This window comes from Leptodactylus fuscus, chromosome 5, assembly GCF_031893055.1.
Source record: "Leptodactylus fuscus isolate aLepFus1 chromosome 5, aLepFus1.hap2, whole genome shotgun sequence".
Classification (NCBI taxonomy): Eukaryota; Metazoa; Chordata; class Amphibia; order Anura; family Leptodactylidae; genus Leptodactylus; species Leptodactylus fuscus.
In genome coordinates, this window is record NC_134269.1 from 105,030,097 (window position 1) to 105,048,227 (window position 18,131).

The 18,131-nt window shown below is 42.2% G+C and overlaps 2 protein-coding genes across 2 annotated transcripts; one reads left to right on the top strand and one right to left on the bottom strand.

Annotated features, from left to right (window-relative positions):
• Positions 1–2,045: 2,045 nt before the first annotated feature.
• On the bottom strand, positions 2,046–6,350 carry LOC142204938 (tubulin alpha chain-like). The gene is made up of 3 exons (XM_075276271.1): positions 6,142–6,350; positions 3,901–4,049; positions 2,046–3,023 (listed from the first exon to the last, which is right to left on the bottom strand). Exons 1-3 carry the CDS (start codon positions 6,314–6,316, stop codon positions 2,046–2,048), a joined length of 1,302 nt encoding a protein of 433 aa, XP_075132372.1. The 5' UTR covers positions 6,317–6,350.
• Positions 6,351–10,464: 4,114 nt separating this feature from the next.
• Positions 10,465–15,415, top strand: LOC142204544 (tubulin alpha-1B chain-like). Its single transcript, XM_075275860.1, has 4 exons — positions 10,465–10,512; positions 11,754–11,976; positions 12,663–12,811; positions 14,438–15,415. Exons 1-4 carry the CDS (start codon positions 10,465–10,467, stop codon positions 15,413–15,415), a joined length of 1,398 nt encoding a protein of 465 aa, XP_075131961.1.
• The last annotated feature ends 2,716 nt before the right edge of the window (positions 15,416–18,131 follow it).

Genomic DNA, 18,131 nt, shown 5'->3' on the forward strand with positions numbered 1-18,131 from the left:
TTACAGAATCCATTTGTAGCAGCATCACAGAACACCCTGTCAGAGGTCATACTTGTGAAGCTTTGACTTACACAGCATTGATGGATTCCAAACCTTCCATAACAGCACCAGGACAGGGATATTTCAGACATGGACAACCTACAAGATGGTTTGTCAGCCATACTTACCATGCCAACACAGATTAATTATTCATGAGTGACGCAACAATAAAGAGACGGGCATTTGTTTTTGTTCAGTGTAAGCTACTTTTATGCTGGTCCATCTATTACATAAGACTACAATCACACCATGTTTTGTCGCCACATTGAAAATATAAAGGTTTGTATACATACAATAGTCTTCCCCACACACTCATGCCTGAGCCAGACTACATAAATCCTAGCATTATGGATTACAAGGATTCTTTGAGCCCAGTCCCTAGCCTAGAGTTTGGTCTGGTATCTACAGCAGACAACCAGTGTATTTCTGTTATGGTTTGGGGATCCCTGACCACGGACTGGCCCCGGACTGATAACTTCTCAGTACGGTACAGGAAAAACATATATATAAAAAAAATAATAATAATAATAATAAGTACGAGCAGTTTGGACTTCTAGTGTGGATCCTCCTACACCCTGCCTCGCACAACTAGAAGTAGCCGTGGGCCCGACTAACTTGCCTGAAGGGGCACGAGCACAGCCGGAGAAGTAGCTAACCTACAAAGGGAAATGGAGCCCCTGTCTAGCTTCACGTTTACGAAAGAGAGGCAGATCCAGAACAAGCCCCCCACGGATGTCCAGACTGGACTAACGGTGAACATGAAAACACAAAAACATAGGGAGAAAATAAACGTGAAACACAGAGTAACTGAACTAAGCAAGGGATAGGAAAAAACAGAACTTAGGATCACACACAAAACCCCTATCAAAATTCCAAACTTCCAAACAGAAAAATACCTAGGGCTCGCTGCGCCCGGAACACTATGTCTGGATACAAGCTCAATACTTAGCGAACAGACCTGTGTGAACAAGAGCAAGAAACTGGATGGGCCAGGATGCAGATAGTAGCAACTTCAGACAACAGACATTCACTAGGAACAGACGTTTAAGACCGGAAATCATGGTAGCATGTGCAACAACCTTATATACTGAAGAGAAGTCCTTGCCCATGGCCTGTAAAGTATTCAGCACTGCAGAGAACTTAACCCCTTCAGAGGCCAAGACACACCAGGCACTGATCCACCAGGCCACTCACCACGTGAACCACGCCCGAGCAGAAACTGCATGTCTGGTGTGAACATTCCCCTGCCGTGCATCAGGTGATTCACGCGCTGAATGCCGTCCGGACACTCTGCGCCTGAACCTAACAGGCCGAGACCGGGTCATAATTTCACAGACTGAATATACCCAACTTCTGAAGAGTCATGAGGATTACTGCTGGATCACATTATATGCACTAAGATGGTGTAACCCTTGTGTTTATTGACTGAAGGGAGGCCAGTGTTGGGGCGACAGATACATGAGAATGTAAGTTATGCCGCAGTGCGCTACTGAACAGGCTAGTTCAGTACTAGAACAATTCCGCCATTCAGAGCCCACTACCTAATAACACACAGACATGTAAATGCCAATCAATTTGCCACACTGTTTCAGACAGAACAGACGTGTGACTAAGCTCTTAGGCCATTGCCACCAGTTTCTTTGAGCTACAGCAGACAAGATTATTGTGGCTCAGTACTACAAGAAGGTTGTCTAGGCCTGGCCTTACCATAGATTTTCCTGATCTAAAAGGCATGCAGATGGTCCTACAAAGTTCTAGGGCAGGTTGAGCAAGACGCCTCAAAAAATATATCCTACAGTACTTTTATTGAGAAGATTCATAAGACAGGGGACCAATAGGATTTTTCTTTTTATTATCAGCATGATTAAACATGAGTTCTATACAGAATATGTAGGCAAACTGGTTTACAATACTCAAATATTTTACTGACTTTAAAACATGGGAATGCCTAGCGTTTCAATTTTCATTTTGTTTGCCAAATCAGAATATTCATAGCATACTAAGTTTCAGTATTCTTCGTCCTCTTCCTCCCCTCCATCTCCAGAATCTGTTCCCACTTCTTCATAATCCTTTTCCAGGGCAGCCATATCCTCTCTTGCTTCAGAGAACTCTCCTTCTTCCATCCCCTCTCCCACATACCAATGTACAAATGCCCTCTTAGAATACATGAGGTCAAATTTATTGTCCAGCCTAGCCCAGGCCTCAGCGATTGCTGTAGTATTACTCAGCATACAAACTGCCCGCTGTACCTTTGCCAGGTCTCCTCCCGGGACTACAGTGGGGGGCTGGTAGTTAATTCCCACCTTAAATCCAGTAGGACACCAATCAACAAACTGGATCGACCTCCTGGTTTTGATAGCAGCTATTGCAGCATTTACATCTTTGGGCACCACATCTCCCCGGTATAACAAGCAGCATGCCATGTATTTACCACGTCTGGGGTCACATTTAACCATCTGATTAGAATATTCAAAGCAAGCGTTGGTAATCTCTGGCACAGACAGCTGTTCGTGGTAAGCCTTCTCTGCTGATATTATAGGGGAGTAGGTTACCAGCGGGAAATGTATTCTAGGATATGGCACCAAGTTAGTCTGGAACTCTGTTAAGTCAACATTCAATGCACCATCAAACCGTAAAGAGGCTGTAATAGAAGATACTATCTGTCCTATTAGTCTGTTTAGATTGGTATAAGAAGGGCGTTCAATGTCCAGATTACGGTTACATATATCATAAATTGCCTCGTTGTCTACCATGAAGGCACAGTCCGAGTGCTCCAGAGTTGTGTGGGTTGTCAGAATAGAATTGTAAGGCTCCACCACTGCAGTAGAGATTTGTGGAGCTGGATAAACAGAGAACTCAAGCTTTGACTTCTTTCCATAGTCAACAGATAGACGTTCCATCAACAAGGAAGTAAATCCAGAGCCTGTGCCGCCTCCAAAGCTGTGAAATATTAGAAACCCTTGAAGGCCACTGCACTGGTCAGACTGCAAATAAATAAAAACTGAAGTTATTTGCTTGAAATAATTCGTTTATTTTAATTGGTTTATTACATTGCAGAGTAATATGTACTGTGAAGCTTCCAACATGTTCTTTATTGGAAAGTGAGAAGAAAAAAAAAAAACCAAAAAAAAAAAACCCACTTGCTCCTTTAAGATCTTATTTGATACTTCAAGTTATTCCCATAGTAGGATGTGAAGACATATTGAAACAATTGCTGGGAAAAAAAGGCCTCAAGTAAATGGGGACGCATAGTAGGTTCCTGCACAACAGGTAGGCAGGAGTGACTCTTCAAGAATATACAAATGATCCACAGTGCTTAGAGGACCTTTCATGTCCTCCTGCACATGTGGTTTTATATACCCACTAGAAAGCCGACAGTGCACCGTCTGCTTTACTGCTATGTGGCCCTGGGCTGGAGATATTGGTGCCTTTAATTTTGGCACCGATCTCTGCCCATTGTAAGAAGGGCATTCCTTACAGTCTAGCCCCGAACCCACCCAAGAATTCAGTGCATTTTCAGCTTTCTAGTGGTATATAAAACTGCACGTGCAGGAGGACATGAAAGGTCCTCTATGTACGGTGGTTCAATTTGAATATTGTTCTTGAATACTGGCACTCCTGCCTACTATGCGTCCCCATTTACTTGAGGCATTTTATTTCCAGCCGTTGTACCAATATGTCTTCACATCCTACAATGGAAATAGCTTGAAGTATCAGATACGATGATTTAGGGGCAATTTTTTTTCCCAGTTCTAAACCCAAGTGTAGTCGAAGCATAGGAGTTTTAGACAACCTGAACACTAGCACATTAAAAAAAAACAATACTTATTTCCAGTTATGATACAAATATCAAGGACTTACCATTTTACGTAATCTGTCTAAAACACCATCAACAATCTCCTTTCCAATGGTATAGTGACCTCTAGCATAGTTATTGGCAGCATCCTCCTTGCCAGTAATCAGCTGCTCCGGGTGAAATAGTGAACGGTATGGCCCAGATCTGATCTCACCTAAGATTTTTAAAAAGAATTTTAGATTGTTTGAAAAAGGTTATCCTTCAAAAGGTTCTTTAGTGCACACATTGTATTACTCAAGGGCTCCTAAACCCAGAATCCAAACAAATAAAGAATTATTTTCTAGGATTTCACATAAGATTTTTTTCATGCTTTTTTTTTATTATAAAGTTACAAATCAGCAGCCATGTCCACTCCCACCACCATCACCTTTCCTCACTCTAATGTGAGTACGCAAGAGCCAGAAAGCTTAGGCTGCACACTTTTTTTGTCTATACACTACACAAAAGGCTACGCTATTTTTGATGGAAAGGATACACCCCCCCCACACACACACGTAATTTACAATATGACACAGATACTGACAGCAGTAAAGGAGCCAGCAGTAGCTTATTCACAGTAAGGCCTGGTTCACATCTGTGTTCGTTATACCGTTACAAGCGATGTGCAATGAAAGCACAGGGACCCCATAGACTATGATGGGGCCTGTGTGTTTTCCACACGGAACATGTAGAGAGAAGAGTACTTCATGGACTACGTCCCTGTCCACACGACTTGCGCAGACACCATGCGGAAAACAAATGGACCCCATTATAGTCTATGGGGTCCGTGTGCTTTCATTGCTGACTGCTTGTCAATGCATTCGGTATTCCATTTGGGACAGGGAGGGGGTGGGGCTCCATGCGGACTACCTGAACGGAATACTGAACACAGATGTGAATCAGGCCTTAACTTTTAAAACCCTTTGAAATCAATGGGTTTTCATCTAGACAGTTTGAAATCAGGTTTTGAAGATGTCAAATACTGATTCCGAATAGGTTTGCTGAACGCTGATGTGAACAAGGCCTAACAATCCAACTCAGTACAGCATCATGGGAAAAGTCATCGAAGATTGCTGACTGGCAAAATGTGTAGTTATTAGTGATGAGTGAGTACTCCCATAGGAATGAATGGACGCAGCAAGCACGCAGCCAGGACCGGCGTCCGGCCGCTCAACCCCCTGCGCGCCGGCCGCTCCCATTCATTTCTATGGGAGCGTGCTATTTGAAACGGCAGTTTCGAATAGTACTCGCTCATCTCTAGTAGTTATGTTTTGCCATTTCCTTTCCTATATCCCTGCAATATAATTCATGTTTACCTTTCAGGATCTCAGGAAGTCTAAATAACCTATGGATTGGTAACCTAAATACTAGAACTTGCTCCTGCTCGGAAACTATATGTTTTTGTACTGAATAGTATTGCATACTAGGTCAGATTTGCTTTTCAGGGTCCCAGGAAAATTGGTTAGTATACAGGATTACATGGCAATGGTGACTGCTTAATAATAAGTCATACTATATAAATAAAAGTCTCCTTAATCTACAGCTTGACAGATTTAGGTTCTGGGAAAGCTGGGTAGCATAGCCTTGTGGAGCTGTAATGAGGAATACTGAATACTACCTACATAAAGCTACCTCCTCGTGCTATAACCCTACCATAGGCAAATCCTGCCAAGCTATCTGTTTGTGTGAAACCTGGGTAACATACTAGGTCATGCACTAATAGGGATGGCTGAATACTAAATAAACCCCCTGCTTGCACCCAAAGCTTGGCAGATTTTCCTTGGAGAGCATTTTTAAAGGTCTCAAAACATTCACACTAGTGCTTGTTTCCATCCCTCATTATGTGGGTAACTGCTTCAGCAGATTGAGTTTCCGTTTTTTTTTCATGTCCCTATGCGGACACAAAGAACAGAAAACCGACCGCTAATGTGAACCTAGCGTATCATACCAGTCAGTGCTGTAGTACAGACTGCTGCATAAGCAGAGTCTACTTACTGTATATAAACCTCTAAGTTATCACATAGCTAGATAGTTTTGTCTTTCAGGAATTTAAGACAGATGGCGATTTGTTCAAAGTAAGTGAAAACCACACATTTAATCCTCCCCTTTCCCTGGGGTAAATCATGTCCTGGAGCCTCAACCCCTCCCAAATTTCCTGTGATGTTATGCTAGTGCTTGTAGCCATCTCCAGCCCATAATGGTACTGCAAGAGGCAGGTAACAGCGTCTGCTCAATCTTTAGTGTTCCTTAAGATACCTAAGACTCACCAATAACACTTGGTTCCAAGTCAACAAGCACTGCTCGTGGCACGTGTTTTCCAGCTCCGGTTTCAAAGAAGAAAGTTCCAAAAGATGAATCTGCGACGTTCCCCTCATTAGGAATTATTCCATCTGGCTGGATTCCATGCTCTAGACAGTACAGCTCCCAGCAGGCATTACCCATTTGCACTCCTGCTTGGCCAATATGTATAGAGATACACTCCCTCTATTTTAAATATAGAAAGAGGAAAAAATTAAAAACACACCCATTAACAATATTCATGAAAACTATAAGTCACAAAATTAATGGAATCAATGAAGCAGAGTCATTAACACCAGAAGATTATACTCCCTACGACTATAGAGGATTAATCGGATACGTAACAAGGTTGTGCATCAAGAGTCTGGCTTGAGGTCCTTTCATATGGAGGAAAATTGTAAGGAATTTGGTGTGGAATTTCAGCACTGAAAAAAGCAGCAGAGAAAGGAGCCCATTGAAGTCAGAACCCATTGAAGTCAATGGGAGGCTTTTTTTTTCCAGTGCTGAAATTCCTCATTTTCCTCCGTGTGAATGGACCCTTACTGAATTTCATTTCCCCAGACAAGTCAATGGGGGGTAGATTTATAGCGATAGGGAAGACAGTTTTGCTGGAGTATAGCAATTTCCAAAGTGTTTATGAAAGGTTGCACGAGGTCCGATATATTTGTCACATCCCAAAAGTCTTAGGCTCTGTTCACAGCTATGTTCGGGCCATACTGTTCCCCTCTCCACGTAAAAAAAATAAAAATTAAAAAAAAAATGCAGAGAGAAAAAGTGGTGCAAGCATGCGGATACCACAAGGACACCATTATAGTCTATGGGGTCCACGGGTTTCCTAAAGTAACCGCTCTATGTGAATTAGGTTTCCATTCAGGGAGGGTCCCGAAGAACACACCCCAAATGGAAACCCATGGTTAGATGTGAACCAGGCCTTACACTTCGGTCTAGAGAGTTTACACAGCCCCAAATCGCTCAGGAATTGTCCATTAACTTATCTATAAAACAGATCTTACACATCAGAGTGGTGGGGGCTGGTATACCAGCTTTTACATACAACATGCTACATCTCAGGCCATTACCTACAAGTACATATGTGATTGTTAATCTAGAAGTCTATACAGAACAGTTTCAGCACATGCTTTACACCCATATTAGCAACATATGAGGGAGCACAAGATATACCCCCTTTCCTCTATATAGAAGTGGGTACATAAACCCATATTATATATAACATATGCAAACTGGTTTATGGGAGTTTGTTTGGCTCACTGACCAGAATAGGGACTTTTGAAATATTACAGTTTCGGGTGTGCCGGCTATGGGTGGGAAATGCACATGCAGGATTTTTTCAAGTTGTCAATTTTGAGCTAAAGGTGAACAACAAATCCTACATTTAGACTTCTCAGAATTTAAGAGATTTCTGGCTTTGTCTTTAATAATTGCACACGAGAAGTATAAAATCCACTTGTGGAGCAAATTGTAGACAACACAAGCACCAAGCGCTAAGATGTGAAACCATGCAATGGAATGGATGGCAGGCTGGAGAACACTAACCACATTTCTTGCTTTATAATTTATTTAGGGGAGCTAATTGATAACTATATAAAGATTAAGTATTTACCGTGAAGTCAGACACTACAGACAAAACTCAGATTAAACCACAAAGTACTAACTTACCATGTTTTAAAGCTGTTGTAAACCAGTGCACAGACAATGAACAAGGAGACAACCGACTGCCTACACCAAACTAACACTCTCAGAGCTTGGCCCAAATAAAACCATCCCAGGTGTGGCAAATGGGAGGAGTCAAGTGCTTAAAGGGACGGGTCATGTATTCAGCATGGTTTGGGTTACTCAGAAGTGAAATGTTTGATTGTAAGTGCAGTGACTATGGGGGTTGCCATAAAGTCTAAGCTTAAAAATTTTAGGCTTAGACCTTATAACAGCAAATCACATGGGGATATCACATAACATCACAATGAGGTAAATGCACTAGACTTCAGGCATAAGGTGAACTACATGCAGTGCACCACATTTATTATGTATTTTAGATACTTTTTCCAAAGTGTCTGACAAGGGGACAGCTCTTTCAATGAAGCCTTAAGACGCAACCATTTTTACCAGAATTTCTGATGCAAGGTATGCCAAGTAACACGTGTTATAACATAAGCTGAAAATACACAAGATGTTTATCTGAATATCATTGGCAGATACAAATACAGTTTTAAAGGGATTGTCCAGAATCTGAAGATATTTGATACTGATGACCTATCCACAAGATATCAGATTGGTCAGAGTCCAACAGGGACTGTTTCTGGCCACATGCTTAGTACATGTCTTCTGCATCAGCAGATTGGTTCTGGTTTCAGGTATCGAATACTGATCTTATACTGATGAGCTATTCTGTGGGTAGGTAACCAGTATCCAATGGGGTACATTTATCAGCTACTTGCTTCTTCTTTTGGTGTAAATTGTGCCTGTTTTAGTTTTTTTCTGCCTTACGCTTCATTTATGAAGCATTTTCCACAGTTTTTTCCAGATGCTGGTCTCGCCACTTTTGCTTTTTGGTGTGGCCTAAATGGAGATCCTTTTCACTCTGCATTTGTGACTTGCATCTTTTTAAAAAGGGCCAAAAAAAGCACAAATGCACTCTGGTCCATGGACAGCATAAAAGACACCGTCAGGTTGGAAAGCATTAAAAAGGGGCAATTGCGCAATTTTTTTAAATCAATTACGCCTTTTGAGCAAAAAAGTGCAAATGGCCAAAAAAGGCCCTATAAAATAATTAACGTGCATAACATTTAACAAGAAGGTGCACCTACATCACAAATAAGTGCCATAGTAAAACTAATCTAAAAAGAAAGGTGTGAAAAGTGTGCCCAAAAAAGGGGCAGATGATAAATAACACCCGATATCTTCAGTTCTTGGGCAACCCCTTTATGTAGGGCATAGATGTGAAGGAGCACTATGTGGATTTTGGTGCGCAGATTTAGATGTTTGGAATCTGGACGCCATGTCATCTTCGCAGAGCCTCTAACGTACCAGTAAAGTGGAATCTCCTAAGGAGTGACCCCATTTTGAAAACTGCACCTGTCAAAGAATTTATCAAGGGGTGTAATAAACATTAGTTTCCCAGATGTGAATGCACACTGCATGTTGAAAAGGGAATATGTAAGCTGTTGGAGTGCTTTGGAAACACCAAATTCCTTATTATTTTCCCAGTAGCTCCTATGATTGGGGGGGTCACTTCTGGTGTCTTTTCCTATGTAAATCCTTCTTCAATTGCCTATGCCCTTACCAAGTAGCAGAACTGATGTGTGATGTGTATGTGTGGGATTACAATCCCGTTAGAGAAAAAAGCAGCCCATTCATTTCAATGGGGAGCTCTCGTATGCCGGCTCCCATTGAAATGAATGGGATCTGCCTTATACGCGCTGATTCTGAACGTGTTTTAACGTTCAGAATCAGTCAGCGTATCCGAAGTGTGAATGCACCTTTAAACAGCGTCGGCTGCTTACACAGCGTTGAGGAAGAGAAGATGGTGCAGGGGGTGTTACTAACAGTTAATGGCGGCGGCGTTCTGATGATGACGATAGTGTGCATGCAGCATAGGGGGAATGCCCTCTCCCCCCCTGTGCTCTCTGAACATGATTTACATATGGGAATATAACTTATTTTTTTCGAGATTGGCGGTGAGCAGAAGATAAATAAAGATAGAAGTAGAATAGCTTATATACAGGCTGTTCCAACGTGGCTTCAGTCAAAAATGTATTTTTGCAATGATAGACTCCCTTTAATGTAAGTAAGACATCTCGTAAGATAGGTCTCTATGCAGATGATGCTATTCTTTCTATCACTAACCCGCTTGTAGAAGGCAATGGGGAATTTTTTTTTCAAGTACATCATACGGTTCAGGTCATATACCAGTATAACATAATACGTGATACAACAACTGTAACTACAGTTTAGAATGCACCAAGTTGTGTTGCACTGTCAAACCTTATGCGCAGTGTGAGCAGTGACTGAACCCCTCCCCTGCCTATCAACACAAGTGTTCAGGATGACCAAAGGGTGAACATCCAGTCTATAATGTGTGTATTCACATCACCATATAGTCACCCTAATTTTTTTCAGGGGCTCCAAAGTACTGATTTTCTCTAATGGAAAAATAGCAGATGACTTGTTCCATATGGGCATACCATAAAGGGGATAGCCACACAGGATGTAGTTGCAGCGGCTCATCCATTGCAATGTACAGTACCAGCATCCATATGCTGTGACCAGGGGTCGAAATGGGTTATAGGCCAAAGCCTGAGGCTGAACAGGGCATCCAAAGACAAGTAAATTGCCCATTTGCCATATCTGACCTGTGGTTGAGCACAGGAGACTACTGGAGGTGAAGAACTGATGTGAGTTTATGTTGGATGAACCTTACAAGATTCACTTCCTGAACACGTCTGAACCATAAATGCTAATGTTATTTTCTGGAGTCTCTTTAGACCCTAGAGTATAACTAGCAGATGCTCAGGCGCTAGCAGAAAAAGGAACCCATTGAAGTCAATGGGAGGCTTTTTTTTTCAGCGCTGAATCTGAGGCGGATTCCACGCCAAATTCAGCACCATTTTCCTCCCTGTAAAAGCACAATGGGTCCGTTGGGCTTCTGACTGAAAAATGCTTGCAGGACTTTTCTCTCCGTATTTTTTTTAGTGGATTCGGGGTCAGAAACCCCAAATGTAGACCAGGCGCAGGTGTGAACTTAGCCTGAGTCGCCTGCTGCTTTCAATCTTTGCTCTGCAAAGTTTGAAAAACACTGATATAACCCACAGCTACATTCGGCAGGTCACTTTTTGCTGCAGATTACTTTCACAGCAAGTGGATGAGGACTGGAGAAATCTTATCTATGATGCTACTACAGTACATTGCAGTAGGCTAGTCACCATCAGCGTGCCAAGTGTGACCCCAGCCTTTAAGGAGTTAAACTTGCAGCTTTTCCGATCAGGTGACATTATTAGGCTGCTCTATAAATTATGGTGTATAGCTGGCACCTGGTCATACTGCTATCATACTGAAAGTTAAAAATTTGGAAGGCCGTTGTGTGGCTGTTACCTAGAGAACTAGGCAACTATGGTATGGTTTCTTTAGAAATACCTTCATGGAATGTTGTCAAACTGCTACTTTGCCAGAATTTGACTGTCCTTATTATTTGCTATTCATTCTTTTGATTAGTGATGTGTGGTTAAGGTTATCCATTCCTCTTAGGGTTTTTTTTTCCCCTATGGCCTTCTAAGTGGGGCCTTAGCCTTAAAGTGCATTCCTAAGACTTGCTACAAATGTGTATACTGTAATGTTAACTTTCACAGCCATCCAGTAAATCGGGCACCACACCTTTTTGAATAGATGTTTCCTATATGGCATTTTTATTGTATTAAAGGGGTGTGTGTATCAAAGTTTAAATTAATTTGCACAGAAAGTGACAACGTTCAATAGATTTTTTTTTTTTTTCTTATTGTAGATGTTTTAATGGTAACAGAAGTTTTTATAATTTTTATTTAATTTAAAATGAAAATGTTGTATTTTTCAGAGGGAATGCATATCTGTTCATGTAGGCCAGGCAGGTGTTCAGATTGGAAACTCCTGCTGGGAGCTGTATTGCTTAGAACATGGAATCCAACCAGATGGTGTTATATCACCTGAAAAGGCCAGTCAGGCAGCAGACTCTTCATTTGGCACTTTCTTCAGTGAGACTGGGGCAGGAAAGCATGTGCCAAGAGCTGTGTTTGTTGACCTGGAAGAAACTGTCATAGGTATGGTATGCCTTGCAATTCTACAGAACTCTTTGGTACAGACTTGTGAAGATTGATGTTTTCAAAGCCAGTCTTCATATCCTTTGCATTTATAAGGACATGCACATCTCATCCATCAGGCACATCCCCTGCCGAGGTGTGCATCTGCTTAGAAATTTACACCAGTTTGTAGTTAATGTAAATTTTAGGGATAACTTACTGTATGCCAGTGAATTGATGTAAATGACCACAAATCTGGTTGGGTCAGTTGCCTCTCCATAGCTCACCCATACTCCCTTCCTGTAAAATGGTGAGGCAGATGAAAAAACTAATTGCAGATTTTTGCTCAAATCTGATTTGTGCAAAAAAAGCGCAACTTTTTATACCTTGTATGCCAGATGACTAGCATACAAGGCATAAGTCTTCCCCTTTGACTTTTCAGCCATTGATAACCTAAGTGTATTGGGTTTTAACCCCATCAAGGTCAATTGCCTCTTCTATGCATGTGTGTGTGTATATAATAAACTGTTGTAACTATACAGTAAATCTATAACCTCTGCTTTCTTGTAACTTAACATCTACTGGGGAAACTTGTCATAAGTGATACATAAAGTGGAATAGTGGCAATAGAACTTGGTTGCAGTGGGCAAGCGAACCTTTGTAATTTTTATCTATTAATATATTGAGATAATCTCTTAATTTTGTAGATGAGACTAGAAATGGACTATACAAATCCTTGTTCCATCCGGAGCAACTTATTACAGGAAAAGAAGATGCTGCCAACAACTATGCCCGTGGGCACTACACCATTGGCAAGGAGCTGATAGACTCTGTGTTGGACAAAGTGAGAAAGCTGGTGAGTACTTCCAGGCACTATTTTCTAACAACTCTCACTACTTTTTCCTTTTGATTATTGCATTTTTATTTTTGAAGTTGAGTATAGCTTTTTTTCTTTTTTTCCTAGTAGCAGCTTTCTTCTACAAACACAATTTCTGTATCTGTTTAGCTGTAAGCTGCAATACCACATACAACCTGCGGATAACTGTAGCACTGTTTTACAGAAAGCAACCAATCTGACGGATTTGTCTTCTGCCCTGAGAAACTGGACAGGGGACAGAAACCCAGCAGTCCATTTTCTAACCTTTTCATTTTAATGAGTTTGCAAAGTGACCACCTATGTGTGCTTCTACCTGTCCACAGCAAAACAGTGGTTTTTTTTGTTTGTTTTTTGCCGGACATAATCAAACATGCAGAACTTTTTCAGGTTAAGAAAAACCGGTTTCGCCACGGGCAGGCAGAAGACTCACACGGGCAGTCACTTTGCAAACCCATGCAAATGAATGGGTTAGAAAACTGACCGCTGGGTTTCTGTCCCTTTCCGGGTTCTCGGGGCAGAATACTGAAACTCGACAGATTGGCTAAAGCGGAGACTGGGAACAGATGTAAACCCGCCGCTCTAAATTAATTGTACATCAGTGTATGATCTCATTGCGCTAAATGTGTCAAACAGAGTACATGCGTTTAAAAAGACCAATTGTATTTTACACTTCTCACCAGAAGTGGCAATAAACAGGAGTTGTCTCATTGAGATCTATGGCAGAGATCTCTAGGCATGGAGGGAGATATTAGTAATATGGGAGGGGGGAAGATGGAGGTAATGATGGGTCAATGGTGGTGGTTTTTATTACAATTCTGTTTGCCTTGTGAGCGTCACTTACATTGGTCTTCTGCATAGAAAATTGTGACGGAATTGGCAAGTGTCTATTATCTTTGTTTATCAGAGCAGAAATTGCAAGGTTTAGGTTTAATATTGAATATAGCAACTGGACTGGTCATCTGTATGCACGCTTATTATCTTAGAGGACCCTTCACCTCCTCCACCAATTCAAGTTCTTAGCTTGTGTTAACAAATGCAACTGATTCCACAATTCAGAGCTCCAATCATAGACAGCCAGTGTCAGATCGGAAGTCAATCCCTTGTTTGCTCTTAGCTGACACTGCTATTCTGCAAGTACAGAACCTAAATGGCATGTTAAGGCCCCATTCACATCTGCGTTCCGGTTTCTGTTTGGGGAGTTCACTTGGGACAACTTCCCCCCCCCCCCCTCCTTCCTGAACAGAAATCTATGCGCATTAAAAAGCTGTTACCTAAGGAAGCCACACGGGCCCATAGACTATGATGTCCGTGAGGTTTATGCTCTCCACATGTTTTGTGCGCATACCAAGCGGAAAACGCACGGACTCCATTATAGTCTGGGGTCCGTGGGTTTCCCAAGTAATTGCTTTTTAATGCGTATAGGTTGGGGAAGGGAGGCTCCCCAAGTGAGTTCCCTGAAACTGGTGGAGAGATGTCTGGGTTTTTTTTTTTTTTTCCCACCAAAGTGAAACTGTGCTTATTAAGTGATGTAAAAAGCTGGACTTGTTGGAGATGATGAAAGTTCTTTATGTGTAATCTAGATCTTTGTGTGACTTTCTTCTCCAGGCTGACCAGTGCAGTGGCCTTCAAGGATTCTTAGTTTTTCACAGTTTTGGAGGAGGCACAGGTTCTGGTTTTACTTCACTACTGATGGAGCGACTTTCTGTTGACTATGGGAAAAAATCCAAGCTTGAGTTCTCAGTTTATCCTGCCCCGAGGATCTCCACTGCAGTGGTGGAGCCTTACAATTCTATTCTGACAACCCACACAACTCTGGAGCACTCGGACTGTGCTTTCATGGTAGACAATGAAGCAATTTATGATATATGTAACCGAAACCTGGACATTGAACGCCCTTCTTATACCAACCTGAACAGATTAATTGCCCAAATAGTATCTTCTATTACAGCCTCTTTACGGTTTGATGGTGCATTGAATGTTGACTTAACAGAGTTCCAGACTAACTTGGTGCCATATCCTAGAATACATTTCCCGCTGGTAACCTACTCCCCTATAATATCAGCAGAGAAGGCTTACCACGAACAGCTGTCTGTGCCAGAGATTACCAACGCTTGCTTTGAATATTCTAATCAGATGGTTAAATGTGACCCCAGACGTGGTAAATACATGGCATGCTGCTTGTTATACCGGGGTGATGTGGTGCCCAAAGATGTAAATGCTGCAATAGCTGCTATCAAAACCAGGAGGTCGATCCAGTTTGTTGATTGGTGTCCTACTGGATTTAAGGTGGGAATTAACTACCAGCCCCCCACTGTAGTCCCGGGAGGAGACCTGGCAAAGGTACAGCGGGCAGTTTGTATGCTGAGTAATACTACAGCAATCGCTGAGGCCTGGGCTAGGTTGGATCATAAATTTGACCTCATGTATTCTAAGAGGGCGTTTGTACATTGGTATGTGGGAGAGGGGATGGAAGAAGGAGAGTTCTCTGAAGCAAGAGAGGATATGGCCGCTCTGGAAAAGGATTATGAAGAAGTTGGGACAGAGTCTGGAGATGGTGGGGAGGAAGAAGAAGAAGAATACTGAACAGCTTGCCCACTTGCCACACATACAGTCTAATGTTTGGATTATTTATGCTGTTGTACAGTATCCATATTAATATTTAAGTGCTCAATAGTCTTGTTATAATAACTTTTAGCAATTAGCGGTCTATATAAAGAGTTGCATGTTTGTGGGTCCTGTTAAATGCATTGAGATATAAGAACTTCTAATGTATTCATAGTTGAAATGGCATTTCTGCTGTTCTGTATCAATAAAAAGTGGTGCATTACTTTGAGTATTTTTATTGCATTAGATATGTTGTGTGATCTGGAAAATTGTATCTATCGCACACTAGATGGTAGCCATTGTCTCAAGTTGTCAGTCTCTAAATGCTGCAGCTAGAAAAGTGCCCTAACCTTTTTTTTTTTTTTTTTTGTTTGCCATTGGGGGGTTTAATCTGGTCTACTGCTAAAGTAGATGGCCAAGATGCCTATAGTGCCTTACCCACTGTATATCCTGTATGGACCCTAACAGTAAATTCACGTGTATTTCTTACTGTCCCAGTTGTGTGAAATGGGGCTTGTAGAATATACTCTATGAATGGAAGCAGTCAAAAAATATATAGATTGGCTCTGATCACCAGTTGCAGCATAGCGTCAGATAGGAATATGTAGTCCAGTTTGCTGTATGAGTCATGGGCATGCGAGTTAGTCTGTTTCTGGGCACAGATTGTGTCAAATATCACATGCATGGTAGCATGGAGTTTAAAAGTTTACAAAACCTGTTTGAGAGTGTTGTAGGAGACCCAAAATTTGTCTATGGAAGAATCTGAGTGGGTTGATGGTTAAATTCGGCTCTCCACAGAGGATGAGGTGGACAAGGGTGAAGGACTGGAGGGTGGTCAGAGTACAGAGGAGAAACTGTACCTGGTCAGTGTTTGGAGAATAGAGGTCAGCAATAATGTACCTAGCTTTGTAGACTTCACATACTAGGAAAAGAGACAGGATCTATGAGATAGTCAAGGATTTTGAGAGGGAGGTTTTTATGGAAGAAAATTGCCATTCCTTTGGTATTACCCTGGGTACTGCTACTACGGGAGCCGACTGGACAAAAAAGATACATAGCACAAATGGAGAAGAGACTAAAGTTCTCAAAGTGTCTCCTATGTATGTGAATTAGTCCCTATGACATACGTGCTATTATACCCCAATCAATGGCAGAGAGACTAACGGCAGCGAAGAAAAAGTAATAAAAATAATGCCAAATATTAGATTTGATGAAAAAAAAAAAACAATGGACAAGACAAACAGTACAAAAATCGGTGTGTGCAAAAAACAAGCTGGGATGGTAAAGTATATGAAACTTCACATGGTACACTGCAATGGTGAAAGCAACCTGCAAGTAAGAAAAATGGCTAAGTAGCGTGTGCAAATTAACGTAAATCAATGCAGACAACATTATCAATTACATACCCATGTCAAGGATGTAGTAAAGATTCCAGAGCCTCTGCCCACTGACATCACCCAATGCAGGGTTTGGCCCTTATTCCTTCATCCAGGGAACCAGACTGGGTAGTATCTGTTTCTGATCTTTGGGATGTCTGGTGTGAGGAACTGAGTCTCCTGTAAACATATGTGGACTTTGTGGGCGTTCTAGAGGATTTGGGAGTGTTTCTCAGGAGTGCGAAGTTGTCCGTATCTCTCTTGCTGGGCCTAGAAGAGCATTGATGGCCACCTCTGGTGGTTGTAGCTGTGCCATAAAGGAGAGCCTGAGGTATGGTGGGCTCTGGTAGGTTCCCCAGTCTTCCCTCTATGGTACATAAGAGGATGGGTAACATTTTCCTCAGAAGAGCTGTCAGATCCTTGGGCAGGTAGTGTGTCCATAAGAATGTCTCTTGGAAGCTGGTAACCTAAAGAGGGAATTTTTGGTTGGGGGCTAGCTAGCACCCCGGTCTGAATCCTCAGCATGTCCATATATAGGGCAGCAGATTGGGCGGAGAAGAAACTTCTGATACAAGTTCCAACAATGGGACAGTCAGCTGAAGATGCTGGGAGCTGAGCGTACATAGAGTAAGTTAAAGCATCCTGAACTTATAATCACCTAAAATGACATGACTGTTTTCAAAAAGGGACCTGGCCCTTAAGGTGTTTTTAGGCCATGTCCTTAAAGAGGACCTTTCACCACTTTTGGGCACATGCAGTGTTATATACTGCCAGAAAGCTGACAGTGCGCTGAATTCAGCGCACTGTTGGCTTTCCCGATCCGTGCCCGGTGTAAAGCGCTATCGGTCCTGGTACCGTAGCGCTTTACAGTCAGAAGGGCGTTTCTGACCATTAGCCAGAGACGTCCTTCTGCCTCGCGGCGCCAATCGCGCTGTCCTGTGGAGCGGGGAGGAACTCCCCCTCCCCTCCTGATAATGCTAGTCTACGGACAAGCTGTGTGAACAGAGGGAGGGGGCGTTCCTCCCGGCTTCTCAGCACAGTGCGATTGGCGCCGCGAGTCAGAAGGACGTTCCTGGCTAATGGTCAGAAACGCCCTTCTGACCATAGAAGAGCTACGGTACCGGGCTGTAAGCTCTTCACACCGGGCACAGATCGGGAAAGCCGACAGTGCGCTGAACTCAGCGCACTGTCAGCTTTCTGGCAGTATATAGAACTGCATGTGCCCAGATATGGTGAAAGGTCCTCTTTAAAGGATTAACATAGGGCCGCCACTCATACCCTGTTAATATGTAAAAAATTTACAGAAGTTCCATTTTTCC